The sequence below is a fragment of the Brachyhypopomus gauderio genome, chromosome 1 (genome assembly GCF_052324685.1).
Source record: "Brachyhypopomus gauderio isolate BG-103 chromosome 1, BGAUD_0.2, whole genome shotgun sequence".
Lineage (NCBI taxonomy): Eukaryota > Metazoa > Chordata > Actinopteri > Gymnotiformes > Hypopomidae > Brachyhypopomus > Brachyhypopomus gauderio.
This window is the reverse complement of record NC_135211.1, coordinates 23,067,561-23,083,350: the sequence shown is the minus strand read 5'-3', so window position 1 is coordinate 23,083,350 and position 15,790 is coordinate 23,067,561. Positions and strand designations below refer to the sequence as shown.

At 45.9% G+C, this 15,790-nt stretch overlaps 1 protein-coding gene across 1 annotated transcript in view; it reads right to left on the bottom strand.

Moving 5' to 3' along the window:
• mdfi (MyoD family inhibitor) overlaps window positions 1-14,508 on the bottom strand; it is a 26,264-nt gene extending 11,756 nt beyond the window's left edge. Inside the window, exons 1-3 of the mRNA XM_077003555.1 lie at window positions 13,955-14,508; window positions 13,152-13,285; window positions 3,479-3,619 (exon numbers count right to left, since the gene is read on the bottom strand). Of these exons, the coding sequence (XP_076859670.1) occupies window positions 3,479-3,619; window positions 13,152-13,260 (250 nt within the window). The 5' untranslated portion in view covers window positions 13,261-13,285; window positions 13,955-14,508. The remainder of the gene's footprint in view (window positions 1-3,478; window positions 3,620-13,151; window positions 13,286-13,954) is intronic.
• Between the last annotated feature and the right edge of the window lie 1,282 nt (window positions 14,509-15,790).

Below are 15,790 nucleotides of genomic sequence, written 5' to 3'. Positions count from 1 at the left end.
CACACACACACACACACACACACACACACACACACACACACACACACATACACACACACACACACACACACACACACACACACACACACACACACACACACACACACACACACACACCCACCCCACTGAGTACTATGCAGCAGTGGTGCCCCTGTATGTAGCATGAACAATAGTGTATACACATATACAGCACAGTATGTATTCAGTAGACATACACATACTCCACCAAAGCTTATAAACTGTACCAAAGAGTGGCAATAAGACCTGACTGGCAGCAGTATTAGACTCTGCATATTGTCATCATATTATCACGAGTCTTGTGTTATCCTGACTAATCTTGGACAGACCAGATGAACACGTCTGGGGCATTTGGATGAACCAGGGTATCCACATAATCCAACACGATACAGAATGACTGACCCACCATACAGTGTTGTGGCCTCTGAAGTCGGGGCATATTCACACCGAGCTGCCCTGCACTCACTGCTAAAGGCACCTTGGACACCATGTGCTCACTCAACCGGAACCAGCCACTGTACGCTGAGATCACGCACACAACACCTGCTGTTTTGGAGAAGCTGTGCCCCAAACATATAGCCATCACATTTGGCCCTTGCCACCTGTTGTACAACATCCGTATCATTTTTAAGAAAGATAAACCTACAGATGTTAAGATTTCTCTTAAACCTACTGTGAACAACAAAACAACTGTCTACATAACCAAGAACAACATATATATTTCCATACAAATATGGAGCTTCATTACTTTCAGAATCAACTGACCCCAACTTCCCACTGCAAATACACACATACTCACTGCAGTCCATTTGCAAACACAAACACAGTCTGACTGCAAATACACACATACTCACTGCAATACCACTGCAAACAAACACAGTCTCACTGCAAATACACATATTCACTGCAGTCCTACTGCAAACACAGACACAGTCTCATTGCAAATATACACATACCCACTGCAGTCCCACTGTTAATACAAACAAACTCTCACTGCAAATACACATATACCCACTGCAGTCCCACTGCAAACACAAACAGTCTCACTGCAAATACACATATTCACTGCAGTCCTACTGCAAACACAGACAGTCTCACTGCAAATACACACATACCCACTGTAGTCCTACTGTTATTACAAATAAACTCTCACTGCAAATACACACATACCCACTGCAGTCCCACTGCAAACACAAACACAGTCTCACTGCAAATACACACATACTCACTGCAGTCCCACAGCAAACGCAAACACAGTCACTGAAAATACACAGTCTCAGTGTTATCCCACTGCAAATACAAGCACACATGCTTGCTGCAGTCTCACTGCAAATACAAGCATAGTCTCATTGCATATACACTCACACTCACCGCAGTCCCACTGCAAATACAAACACACTCTCACTGCAAATAGTCTCACTGCAAATACAAACACTCTCAGTGCATTTCCACTATGAATACAAGCACACTCTCTGCAGTCTCACATGTCTGTGCATTACTGTGTTTATCATGGCTTGTAAGAAATCAGAAACACTGCCAATGACCATTCTGAGGCCTGAGAAATCTTTGACTTACAAAGCCTGAAAGAACAGCCTTGTAAATAGTGTCCTGTGACTGAATAAGGACCCAAACCTGTATGCAGCTGGTCCAAATCCAGCTGCAGAGATGAATGGTAAATCAATAGTAACATAAGCTCCTACTTTATGGGCCGTGTGCAGAGCAAACACAGACCATTCAAGGCCAACAATATCGTATTCTTTAAGTAGTGAAGTGAGTGTCTGAGCCACCTGCCAATATCACAACATCTAGTGCCGTTGTCGAGGCAACGTCCTAACAATGGTGGTTACCACCAGAAACATTCAATCGACCCTGTAGAGTGGGCCAGGGCTGTGGAACACTTCTCACTCTGGAGAGGGGCGTGAAATGCAAAGCCGCAAGCAACGCCTCTGCCTGTGAGAGGAAGCCTCGCGACCCGTCCAGGGGACCGGGGTTTCCTTTGTGGTTCAGGGTAATGGATCTACGCCCTGAATATGCATGTGTGAAATGGCATCGCCAGTGCTTTTATGAGAACCACCTGGTAAGGTGAGGGGTGCACAGTGAGGGGTACGTAGTGAGGGGTACGCAGTGAGGGGTTACGCAGTGAGGGGTATGCAGTGAGGGGTACGCAGTGAGGGGTACGCAGTGAGGGGTACGTAGTGAGGGGTACGTAGTGAGGGGTACGCAGTGAGGGGTATGCAGTGAGGGGTACGCAGTGAGGGGTACGCAGTGAGGGGTATACAGTGAGGGGTACGTAGTGAGGGGTATACAGTGAGGGGTACGTAGTGAGGGGTACGTAGTGAGGAGTACGTAGTGAGGGGTACACAGTGAGGGGTATGCAGTGAGGGGTACGTAGTGAGGGGTATACAGTGAGGGGTACGCAGTGAGGGGTACGCAGTGAGGGGTACGTAGTGAGGGGTACGTAGTGAGGAGTACGCAGTGAGGGGTACGCAGTGAGGGGTACGCAGTGAGGGGTACGCAGTGAGGGGTACGTAGTGAGGGGTATACAGTGAGGGGTACGTAGTGAGGGGTATGCAGTGAGGGGTATGCAGTGAGGGGTATACAGTGAGGGGTACGTAGTGAGGGGTACGTAGTGAGGGGTACACAGTGAGGGGTACACAGTGAGGGGTATACAGTGAGGGGTATACAGTGAGGGGTACATAGTGAGGGGTGAGAGGATATACCTAATAGAGAGATAATTTCATCATATATCAGGCTTCTGTGCTAGGAAGTAGACATAATATTAGTAGGTAATTTTGTGTGATATAGAATAGAAAGACGTGTGTGTTCATATCCTAATGTGGGTGGATGTGTTGGCCTACATCAGCTATAGGAGTATGACTCAGTAATAGAGCCCTTCCAACCATCCACCGTTTAGTCTTAATCGTGGTCTTCAGTATGTTTTCACGCACACACACATGCACACACACACACGCACACACACACACACACGCGCATACACAGAAAATTACTGTGTAACAGATATGATGTTACAAAGAGAGAGATGATATTACAAAGGCAACAGTACATGAATAAGATCAGGGGGGTTAAATACAAAACATTTGTGGGTAACATTAGACCTGTACAATATAGTAGTTTGTAGTACACTTGTGGACCTGTGCAAAATAGCAACTTGTAGTACAGTAGTAGACCTGCACAATATAGCAGTTTGTAGTACGATAGTAGACCTGTACAAAATAGTAGTTTGTAGTAAAGTAGTAGTCCTGTACAATGTAGAAGTTTTGCACTATATTGCATCCTCTGATGTATATACCACATCTCCATTACTCCACCCACAACAGACATCACCACACCCAGACATCTCCCACCCCCCCACTCCTTTAGCCAGTACAAACACACAAAGGCCTACTGTGAGAGGTCAGGCATGGGATTGTGGTCCTGCAGAAGGCGGCGATGAGCTTACATGTTATGCTTTTGCTGAGGGTGCCACTCAAGTCCGTCTGGGAGAGACTGTTGTTGTTGTTCCCATCGTCTGCGTCTCCCGGCGTCTCGGCAGAGGGGGGCGTGGCCTCCTGGAGTGCCGGCCCACTGCCGCCATCACCACCTAAAGGTGCGTGCACACAACGGCGCTGTTACAAAGACCCACAGGTAAACACACGCCACGGAGTGGGAATAATAGACCTGTACCGTTTTTACTATTTGTTTGGTTTTTTGCTTCATTTTGCAAGACTTTTCTGTATCATGTTTGTGGGCACAGCAGTATATGTGCTTACGTGTGCGTGTGTATATATAAGTGTGTGTGGGCCTGCCTGTGTTTTATACACAAACTCTGGAGCCAAGCGGCCTTATTATGCGGTTTGGTGATTACACAGGGCTGTCTGAGAGAGCCTGAGCAGGCAGACATCAAAGTGAGGCAGGTTTGGGCCTCATCACCAAGAGGAGAGGGCAGCGGTGGAGAGGAAATGAGAGGAGAACATGGGAGGAGAGCTTGGCAGAGGAGAGGAGAGAGAGAGAATGCAAGAAAAAACAAAAACAAGGGGGTGGGGGCGTGAGCGTGCTAATCCGCCCTGGGCTCGGCAGCCCCTCTCTCCCCTTGCTTCTGCCCAGATGGGGGCCAGCTGGGCTGGATTAGCAGGCTGATAAACACCCCCCCCCCCCCCCCCCCCCCCCCCCCACGCCACCGCCGATCTCCACTCCGCTTATTTTCTTTAGCCGCTCGCTCTAGCAGTCTCCTGTTTCTCCTTCACTTGCTCTTGGCAGGCTACGCTCGCACTGCTGCGTCCTCTCTGGGCACAGGGATATCTTTTTTGGGGAATTTGTTTGTTATTTTTTCACTTCGCTTGGGTTTTTTTCAGAAGCTCCTGACAGGAAGGGCACTTTTTTAAAGCAAGGGTAAAAGCTTAGGAGAGGGTTCAGAGAGGGGCAGAAAGACAGTGAGAGAGGGGGTGGGGGGGTGGTGAGGGAATTAAAAAATAAGGAGCAGACAGGCTTAGCTGATGACAGCATGATAACCAGACACCGGGAGCTATCCTATCCTCTGCCATTTTTCTCCCTTCAAGCCATTTTCACCTTTCAGCTCGTTACCAAGACAACTCATGATGGGCTTCCTGCCCCGTTTCCTCCAACTGCAGCCGCATTGTCCGAGACTTAGCTCATCGCCTCTTGTAGCACGGGGACCCTACACGCGTCTCCATCTCCTCTACAGTGGCGGGACGGCAAATGGACTTGGACTACGGTTACCCCAGCGTTGGGTTTCTGTGCGTCCTTGGCGCGTTTGTGGTGTAATTAGGGAGGTGTCGCCGTGTCTGGCTCCCGTAGCGATGTACATGAGTGGCAGCTGGTGGGTGCTTTTCTTCACCATGTGGAAGACAGTTCAAATGTCCCTCCCTCCCTCCCTCTTGTTTTTTTGGCAAAAAAAAACACCTCGATCTGATACCAAAAAAAAAACTTTCCAGTTATGTGTAAATGTATACGCAAAGCCTGCCCAAGCCATGCTGGGACTGCGCGAGAGTGTCTTTGTAGATGGAGTTGTAAGATAGTGAGTGAAACAAATAGAGACAGATGGATAGAGAGACTTCCTGCAGAGACATTGGGCAATCCCATTTCTTATTTTACCCTGCTCCTTTTTTCTCAGTGTACCCCATGACCCCTTGAGTTACAAGGGGTAGTGGTTGAAATCTTCCACTATAAAATGGAACAACCCTTCAAGAACCCGTTATGTGTTATTAGTAGTTTTCAATGTAAATAGATTCACTTTTGCCAGTCACTTCCAATACGTTGTCCTCAGCTGTAGTGAACACTTCACAGAGCTCCTGTTTTATACCTATTGGTCCAGATCAGATGGCAGGAGCGATCTGAGCAGAGCTGTTAACCCGCTCCACAGCTGGATACCCAATCTTAGTCTAATTAATAGCACGAGCCAGAGAAATCACGCGACTTCCTCCCTTTACAGGACACCCAATCACGCATTACCCTCCCTTTACAGGACACCCAATCACGCATTACCCTCCCTTTACCTGGTTCTTCTTCCACTAGCTAGTCAAAAGTGACCACGATTACACCTTCAAGGTTTTTTGTTTTTAAGCGTATGTTTGAGATCCGTTTGAGGCAGTTTGGCAAAAAACTGTTTGCTGGGAGCTAATTCCAGACAGGTAGGAGGCTTACATGCGCTCTGGTTCATGTCTCGAGAAAAGTACAGAGCTAATTGGACTTGCGGCAGACGACAAGATTAGAACGGTCAACATGTGTAAAACCTGCAGGCAAAAAATGTGTGGACGTTTTACTCAACTAGTAAACACAGCTCTTACAAAGTCCCAATAAAAGAAATAAGTATATGAATAAATATATAAGGTTATGGGTGTTAGTAATAAAAACCCAACAAAACATGAGATGGATCATGTTTGTGTCGGAGCTGGAGGGGGTGGGGTAACTTAAGGTTGCCCTCTAACTTTTATTATGTATTTTTCCACAATAACAAGAATGGCCTAAGGCTAGCTAGCAAAAAAGCAGCGGTTCAGAAAAGACCCCATCTCCCTTTACACCAAGATATGATGGCTTACACTCACAACCTCTGGACTGCAGGAAACTGGAAAGCCAGAGTATCTCGACGGTGTGAAGGTCTTGAGCGATGTAAGGCATGGGTCTGGAAACACAGCTGGAGATGACTTAGGGTGGATTACTCCGAGGTCGACTCTGTTCTTAGGGCTTGGTAAAAGGCCCTGGACACTGGGGCTTAGACCTAGTTTGTATAAAGTGGCACCGAAAATATGTTCATTTTAGTACGTGCATAGAACTTTTTGAACGGGGTCCATTTTTTTATTGTACTAATATTGCACTTCATTAATATTAAAATTTTTTAATCTTTCAGATTAAAAAGCAACCATGCAAATGGCATTTTGCAATTTACTTCAAATTAAAATAAAACTATGTATGGCATATGGGGTACGCTACTCACTGGTCTTTAAACAGACACTGGCTAATTCTCTCGGTCTGTCTCTCTGTCTCTCTCTCTCTCTTCCCCTCTCCCTCCTCTTCCCCACCTTTTCCTTGCTTACGCTTCCCCTCTTTGACTTTACACCTGCAGGGAGTGTTCCCTTATTTACTCTCTGGAGGCCTGAGAAAGCACAGCTAGTCTTTTTGGAGCTTAGAGCAGGCAGGTATGAGGTCTGCTATTAGAGGCACAGGAGCCTTGTGGCTTTACAGGGACACTTTGAAATTCTGCCAGCTCTCCCCATCCCCCCTTTTTTGTGTCAGAGTTACCCTGTCTCCTAACAGCCCCTCACTAATACCTGCTCAGAAGTCAGTCCATGGAGTGAAAGAGAAAAGAGATCATTGGTTTAGATGTTTCGACTCAGGAGGAAAAAAAAAACCCTGACAAGAGACTTAGGGATGTTTTACACCCCCTCCGTCCCAGAGGAACAGCTGAAGCACAGAGCCTGGCAAGAACGAGGCGCTTAAATCAAAAAACTTTCTCAGAGTCTCACCGACACAAAACTTTTCCCTCAACCTCACAAGTCTCTTCTTGCAGCAGTGCAGCTATTACCCGACATTCTGCTTTTAGTGGAATGCAATCGCTCACGCCACTTTAAATCTCTTATGGGTTTACCTCTATAAACATTGCTTCCAAACAAGCAACAATGCATTAAATGCCCAATTTTGCTCCCAGTAGTAGAAACAAAAAGGGTGGTGGGGTCATAGAGCCATACTGACAAGCTGTTTAATCTCTGCCCAAACCAGGACACAGGCCTGAAAGACCAACGTGTCTGCCATTTGTTCTGAAGTTAATTACCTTGACCAATTGAGACCATCCCTCTTTGGAACCAACTGGGTAAAAAAAATAGGAGAAGGGAGTGACAGCCGTAATGATGTGGCCTATTATACTCAGCTGTTAGCTGGTCGCCTTAATCAGGGCTGGCAGGTCTGGCGAGTTCAGGAGGAAGCTTGCAGGAGGCAACGCAGGGAAGACAGCAGAGAGTATTGTGGCACATGGGTGAAAAGAACTACATCTCCCACAAGTGCTTTGTGTTTTTCTTCTCTCAAGTGGTTCTCGTTGGCACCTGGATTAGCGAAACTGCACAAGTGCGAGCAGCTTTTCGTTTCACGGAGATTGGCATCACGCAAAGCCCGTGTCAGCGTTTGTGAACCCGGGACGAAGAATTGAGCTACAGGTGTGCAGACTGAGCTGCAGAGGACGGAAGAGTGTGTGGACTGCAGAGGGATACCGCTACCTGGGTCTTTCATGGGTGTGCGAATGTACCCCCCTCCCCCCACCACCACTCAAAATCGAGCACCATGCGAATCCATTAAGTACTGATTACTGCAGTCCGGTTCTCCATCTGCTCCCTAGAGGCCGCTAATGGCCACCATGTAACATTTAACGTGCTGCCTAGGCCCTCTTTGCTTTACCTGAAGGCGAGAAAACCATATTGAGTGGGACCCATTTCTGACAGTCAGTGGCTGTGACATTCCCACCTAGATAGCTTTGTGACACTGGCATTAACAAAGAGTAGCATGTTTGTGGGATTGTAAAAACACAAAAAACTAAAAAGAATCTGATGAGATTTTGCAGCAGAGATTTTGACCCTGGGGCGGAGGGGCAATTAAGAGGTGAAAAAATAATTAACTCTGCATCCATGACAAGAGATGCACTGATAACTCACAACGTCTTCACTAAACCTGGCTAGACAATGATGGGCTTAGAGCTTGTAAACCAGCCAGTGGTGAAAACAGATACTTGATTAGAGGCTTCAAAGCCCCGTGCTGGAATCTGTCCAAATACATGGATTATTTAAGGGAGAGAATAGAGAGGGGGGGTGTAAGCTTATTACAAGAGAAAATGTGTGGTATTTATCAGGCATTAGAGGGATTTAATTGAGCTACATCTTGTGTTTGAAAGTTGGGGTGAGTTGGCCGAGAGAGGCTTGGTGAATCAAGTCTTGGCAGTGGGAGATGTCTCTGCCTATAACTCAGCACAATGTATTACAGATTCTTATTCTTCTTAACAAAAAAGGAGTGCTAGTGAACCCAGGTGGTCAGGGAGAATCCATAGGAAGTCAAGGAGAAAAATGTCATTGCCCACCACTCATCAAACTTCTCTGCCTCCCTCCCTCACTCACCTCTCACTCCCTCTTTCTCACTCCCACACCTCTCACTCCCTCCCTCACTCACTCCCACACCTCTCCCTCCCTCACTCACTTACTCCCACAGCTCTCTCTCACTCACTCCCTCCCTCACCTTACTCCCTCCCTCACCTCTCACTCACCACCCGATACCCCTCCATCACTCCATCCCTCCCATCAAGTCTAAACTCAGCTCAACAGTGGATTGACTGTGCCACCTTCCTCTGAGAGCAAAGGCAGTGTGAGGAGACTTTAGGCACCCCTGGCTTTTTTGCCACACCCAGATTCACTCTTCGACTCCAAGATCAGTGAATTCCTCCCCAGAGGATCTCGGCAATGGCAGAAAACCATCAGCGAGGCATCAAAGACAGACCCCACAGAGTCTCGGATGATGAAACATTGTAATCTTTTCCCACACAAAGGAGATGGCAAAAGACACCTACATAAGACATGCTACAAGAAGTTCAAATATACACCTGATGACAAAAGGGAAGTAAGCGCTTACAAATAACAATGATGAGCATAATTACTGTATGCGTCAGGAACACTGAGACTTTTATCAAAGTGTTCAGCGTGTTCTGTAGGTAACTTTGAAGTGCTCCATCAGTTAAACAGTCACAGCCAAAAAAACTTCATGTTTTGTAAAGATTCCATGAAAATCATCATTTAATTCTGTGAACACAGCCAATGATCCATCAGGCATCGGTACTGAAAAGAATTCCTTTCATGCATATGTAATGTCTTTCCATCTTACCACAACTTTATCAGTGAAAAACTTTAGCTCAACTTTTCTGAGGCCAAAATTTCATGGCCCGGATTTCCGACACCCTGTGTCCTATCTTAATGAAAGTGCGTATGCAAAAGACAAAATAACTACCCCATTGTACAGATGTTTTAGTCTCATGATACACTTGGATCATATAAATGCCCCTAAGCTCCGCCTCCCCTCTCTAGCAACAAAACTAATTCCAAATGCGTGTGAAATGTATGAAAGAGATACAGCAAGGATAGAAAAAAGGAGCTTTATAGAGCAACATTGAACAAAGAGAAAGAAAGAAGGCAGAGAGAGAGAGAGAGAGAGAAAGAGAGAGAGAGGGAGAAAGAGGAACAAGTATGACCTGGCAGACCCTAAAAGTATCTTCTTGGCTGGGTGAGAAGAAACGACTCCCTTCTACCTGCTGGAGAAAGATCTGGCCACCGCCCTGTGAGCAGCACATAGCTGCCCCAGGGCCATGCCGGTCCTCTGCATGCCAGCATCCCTGGGGCTTTAGTCTACCACACAGCTGATCAGTGTAGCACTTTGTCTTGAGTGCTGAAAAACATTCTAGAAGCCCTGCAGACGCAGTCAGGTATGGAAAAGTTACATAACTGGGACATCACCCTTGGGTAATCACTGTGAGGGGTAATGCATGCTGGAAATTCTTGTCTCATCGTATAAGCCTTTAGTGCCTGAAGCTGCCGTGTCTTACATGCTGGAAAGAGCAGACTGCAAAAAGATATTTGTTACGATACCCGCAGTGCAAACTGCAGAAGCGTTGTTACCTCTGCACCTGCTTGACACGGATCCAAAACAAAACAAACACAGAAAAACAAGCAGCATTCATTTGTGTCTTCCAGCACTGAACGGCAGCTGAGCTGGGGCGTGTCAAAATGCTGCCGACTCATTAAAAAATATATAAAAAATTAAAAACACACACCCACACACACAAGTTCCTACCTTTAATTAACCAGATGGGAACGACAAATATGCATAAAGACTTACTTTAGCCTTAATATCATAATCACTCTTAGCCTTCAGAGGATTAGTGTTAGAGTTAAATTAACTCCTATAATAATCTAAAAGTTGTGGCTATTCATACATAGTTGAATAAGACTCAAGATTAGTGAATTGCTATGGTGACATGGAAAAAAAGACACACAGCTGACCCATGACCTACCTCACTCTCTGAACGAAACAGTGCATCGCACTGAAGCTCTGAGCATGTCATCAGCAAAGCTGGACACGGAGATCTGGAATCATCCAGCAGACAGCAGCACACACTGCCATGGCCCAGGACCTCACCAGCAGAGTGAATGGAGTCAGTGTTGAGGCTCCCACAAGCCCCATGTTCCCAGTCTGGGCCTACTTAATGCAAGCACGCAGCCTTTGGCGCAGGCCTGTATCTATAATGCCTGTCATAAGAGCTGACCTCGGATCAGATCCCTTCCATGTGTGCTGAGTGAGAGTCACTGTGAGCTGGATGATAAAAGCAGATTTAGAAACAGCGCAGGCCCCTCTATGATGCTCTGAGGTTGGGGGGCGGGGGGGGGGGGGGGGTGATGAAAGCGACCGTTTGTGAGTTCGGCTGCCATGTTTGCCATCAGGAGTAGGACGGGCTACTCCAAACAACTGGAACACCATTTAGAGACACAAAAATATAACCATGAAGACTAACTGAGGTCCACATGGACGATCCACAAACAAGACCAAACAACCACACAGGCAGAAGCAGACGCCCAGAGAAGACTCCTTGGGCAAGACCACAAACACACGTGTTGAGACAAAAGCAAAGACACAATGCATAGCTAAATTCATACCTCTGGGTAATTAGCACACACAGGGCAGACCAGAACAAGGCCTAGTGGTCTGATTTTGACTGCGGTTAGGTTGTCATGCCACGCAGGAACCGACACGCTCAGCTGTAGCTGCAGACGGGGGGGCCGGGCTGGGACTTGCCCGCTCACAGGGCGAATGCAAGAGCCCCTGTTTGCAGGGCTGATTGCTATGGCGAACTCTGGTGCACAGTTTTGAGCTGGTGTACTTTAAGTGTGCATGTTGCTTCCAAAATGCTCCACCAACACACACCGGTGCACGCAAGGCCTGCACAATGGATCTCTTTTTGATCACTATCACAGGGATAGTCTATGCGTTAACCCAGAAGGTTGCGGTACACAAATAAGCTTGCTAATTTTTTATTCCTTGCTGTGATCATCCTGGCCCATTACAGTCATTCTAGAGGTGGATTCTATGGCCGTTCTGAGGAATCACATCTCATGCAGAATAACACCACAGCATGAAGACACACATTCACACGGTTTCCAGAGTGGCTTCCAGAGCTGTTTGGGAAATGCAGCATGACAAATCAGACACTCTAACCTACTGAAAGACAACACTGAAGATCATAAGGACATTCCCAAGTTGCCTATTCTTTTCTATGGAATTCTGAGACCCTGTAAATCTCCTGCTCAGAGCTCCAAACTACCTGTGACAAAGCCTTTTCTGTTCTACCTCAAGAAGGAGACCCATGCCCGAGGAGTAACACCAGGTCTACACTAGTCAGGGTAACACACCTAACTCCAGAGACTGCTCTGGAGAGCTTCAGAAAACAAAATATTTATCTGCTGCTAATTATAATTCTGATCCGCCTGTTTCTCTCCGGAAGGAATAAGTATAAAACATTTGTGGTGCTAAGCAAAGCAAGCCTGATGAGCATGATTGAGATCACATGCAGAACCATGAGGTCCACATGCCTCCTCCTCACACTCGGGACGGTCTGGCCTTTGTCTGATCCGAGGTCAGCTTCCAGAGGTCCACATGCCTCCTCCTCACACTCAGGACAGTCTCGTCTGGATCTGATCTGAGGTCAGCTTACACATGTGAACAAATGTGTACTAATGTGCTGCAGAGCCCAGTGAAGCGCTATGAATGCAGACAGAGAAGGAGCCGCACATCTGAAACCGGGTCAAATCAAAGCGGAGCGGGACACACAGAGCTGCCGCCAGCTAAATACACAGACGTCGGCATTTTGCCGAGTTGCAAAATGCGATTAAGGTGGAGCACTCTCGTGAATGCACGGCCTTACGTGTTTGCGCTCGCATGTAAACATGTGACAGAAAAAGATGAAGACGACAGAAAAACACAACCAGATGTCAATGGGAGCTGCTGGTGAGATGTTTCCCTTCAACACTAGAACTGAGACTCTTATGACTGAACACGGTTGCAGCTGATAGGCTATGTTCATAGCCCCCAGCTGTGAAATATTCATCTGTACTATATTCAGCGAAGGCTGATGAACCGGTCCTCATTTATACACGACCAAAAAATATGGTATGAGAAAAAGTCATAGCTCGAAGGAACAAAATTTGCACAGACTCACATGTTGCAAAGCATGATTGCATTCCCTCATACACACAATATGGATGACTGCATGCAACACCTCTGGTTTCTCACGGTATGTACTCGACCTGGTACCAGATGCACTGCTTTCACTGAGAAGTGCAGTGCTAAAGAATAACTGTGCTCGACTTGGACCACACTGTGTCTGTGTCATAACCCACCCACCCTGTGCATTACTGTGTCATTATGAAATAATTTTGCTGAATGCATGAATTAAGCAAGTAAAATGTGGCTATGTGCCGGTGATTATGCTGCATCTTTAGCAGTTTCTGTAATATCTGTAAGAATGCAACTGTTAGAATTATATGTAATATGAGGGGGGTCTGTCATGATGCTGATGCTGATCTTATTCACGGCTGTACCTGAGCCAGAGGCAGTATGGGCCTCCAGGGGTATGCTCTCCGGGCTGGGACAGGCCCCATCTGGAGGTTCAGGCAGGCTGGCACCAGGGCTGTGTTCCTCCACCTGCATCTGTTGTGGAGCTGGGAGCCAGAAACTACAGACAGAGACACAGCCAAGAACATGTCATGGTCACTGCTGAGCCAGTGCTAGTGATCATCCTTTCTTTTTAGGAAGGGGGCGGGTATCGCTGGACATCTCCCACGTTTGAAGCAATGGGTGACTATCACACAGCAGTCGGATATGGACACGTTGGTAGCATGGGAGTAAACTGGAGCAAATGTGGGTAAAAGCTGTGTCAAATGGGGCACCTACCAACTGACCTGATACAGAGAATGATGAGAGTCCCTGGGGACTGACATCACTTGACGTATGCACATTTTTCTGACCATCATAATTCGCGTAATATCAATGTTTAAAAAGTTGTTCGCTCGCGCATCTTCGCGGTTAACTGTTGTACTTTTTTGGTACAAGAAGAAGAAAGCATAGACGTGCTGACTTTACATTTCTGAAGTTTCAAATAAAGGTTCGCAAAGTAAATGTAGAAACGTATGTACAAGTAAAAACGTAGCAGCGACACATAATTCTACACAGCGCAAAAATGTGCATCCCTGCTTCACACACACAATGTTTACAGCACATCGGCTGCTCTCTAACGAGTCTAAGCACGTTCAAATTAAAGACTGAAAACCTGTTGAACGTGTCCATGCCCGATAAAGCACGACCGAAAGGCAAATCGACAAGCACGCCACTTTTAAAAGCTTACCTTGAAAATAAATCAAGTTGTTTACCGTTGTTTCAACAGCGCATTCTGCCTCTGCATTGACTGTAAGTGGCACTTAAAGCTGTCCACTTTCGCAGTGAGGACTCTTATCTTCTAGTCCTCCCTTCATACGTGACTCAACTTTCTCACTAGTTTCCTCAGCGCTACTACACACGGTGCCTCCGCGTCTATCCAACTGAAAGACGTAAATCTACAAGACTGTCCAAGCTTTATATTCAGTTAAACAGCTAAAGTAAAGGACTTAACAGCACTCTCGATACAACAAACTTCCACAAAAAAGAGTCCCCGTTTCTTCCAGCACAAGCGGGGAAACGTAAGACAAACAAACGTCCAAATATCCAGTGGGACCGCTCGGAACCTTTACGGTCATCTGAGTTCTTGCTCGGTTTGTCTCCCTCGCTGATTTCTAAGTCTCAACTTGAATTTCTAACGGCAGTCCCTCAGAGAGCTCAAGACTTCAACAGGAAATTGCATTCAAGGCTAATTACTATGCTCCCTTCAGGCAAGAAACACGGAGCTCGTGTCTGACTCTGTATTAATCTAGGAATACAAAAAAGTAAACAAGTTACTCATGTGTAAACACGAATAACAACCACAATAATAGTGATAATAATAATATATAAAAGAACAACAATGGTGACGATAAAAAGGAGGACGATTATTATTGGATTATTATTCTCTCAGTGATCTCAAAAGTTATTTCAGTAATCCATATGAATTACGTCATCTTTTTTAAACGTATCTTGTTTGAAAATGAAAATCACGTGCATAATTGACATGAAGAGAAATATCTGCTGCTTCGTGAATCGTAAATCAGTTTAAGATGCTGTCTGCTCTTGGGGGTGATCTAGGTGATTTTATGCATTCCGATTTATATGTGGTTTGTCTGCTTTAATCCTGAATTCCTCCGTGTTTTACTATCTGAGTTGTATTTATTGTAGGGCCTGCAACAAATTCATAAGAAATGTGGTGCACACATAAAAAAAAAGTACGCACACCCTTGTTCACCATGTGCCATGCATTTGGAAATGTCATCAAATTCAAATATGGCCTTAGTTTGTAAAGATTTTTACTACGTGAAGGGTGATTGCCCTGATAAATTAGTTGGCCTACTGTGTATAACTGTGACTGGACATGGAAATGAGCTCCTTTTAACTGGGAGATAAATAAATGAATAATAATGTGAGGTGTCATGAGCAAATGGTGGAACCACCATGATTGCACGCAACTCCATATCTAAGCCAAAACTGAAAAAACAACACAAAGTATCCCTTGTTTCCAAGTACAATCACATTTGCGAGGGAATATTTTACAGCAAATCCTCAGTGTTTAGCAAAACTGTGTTCTTTGGTCGGGATCCATATTTGTAACCATCATTTATATTCATTTATGTCTTGATGAAGCAGAAAGAAGAAGAGAAACAGCCAGAAATACATTCGTCCCATAATCCATCCCATTGGTACAGTTCATCAATTAGCAATGCATTTCCCAGGTATTTGACATTTTCGTGCTGTGGTTACAGTTTTACTGGAGCATGGCCTGAGTCTACAGTTCTGACGGCCTCAGTTTTTGACGCTGTCCCATGGAGACAGTGGACTGTTATTCTACACCACAAGCACAATTTTAATAAAATAATATGGCCCAGACTAGGCTGAACAGTGGCTGGCCAAGCAACACAATTGTTATACATGCTTACTGTCTGAACATGTAGAAGCCTATCCATTATACTATGGATGCCTGGCAAATCAAGAGAAAACTATGTAACATTTGTCTGGAGTTAGGCCGGTGTCTTTGGAGATGCTTCCACTGGAGAAATCA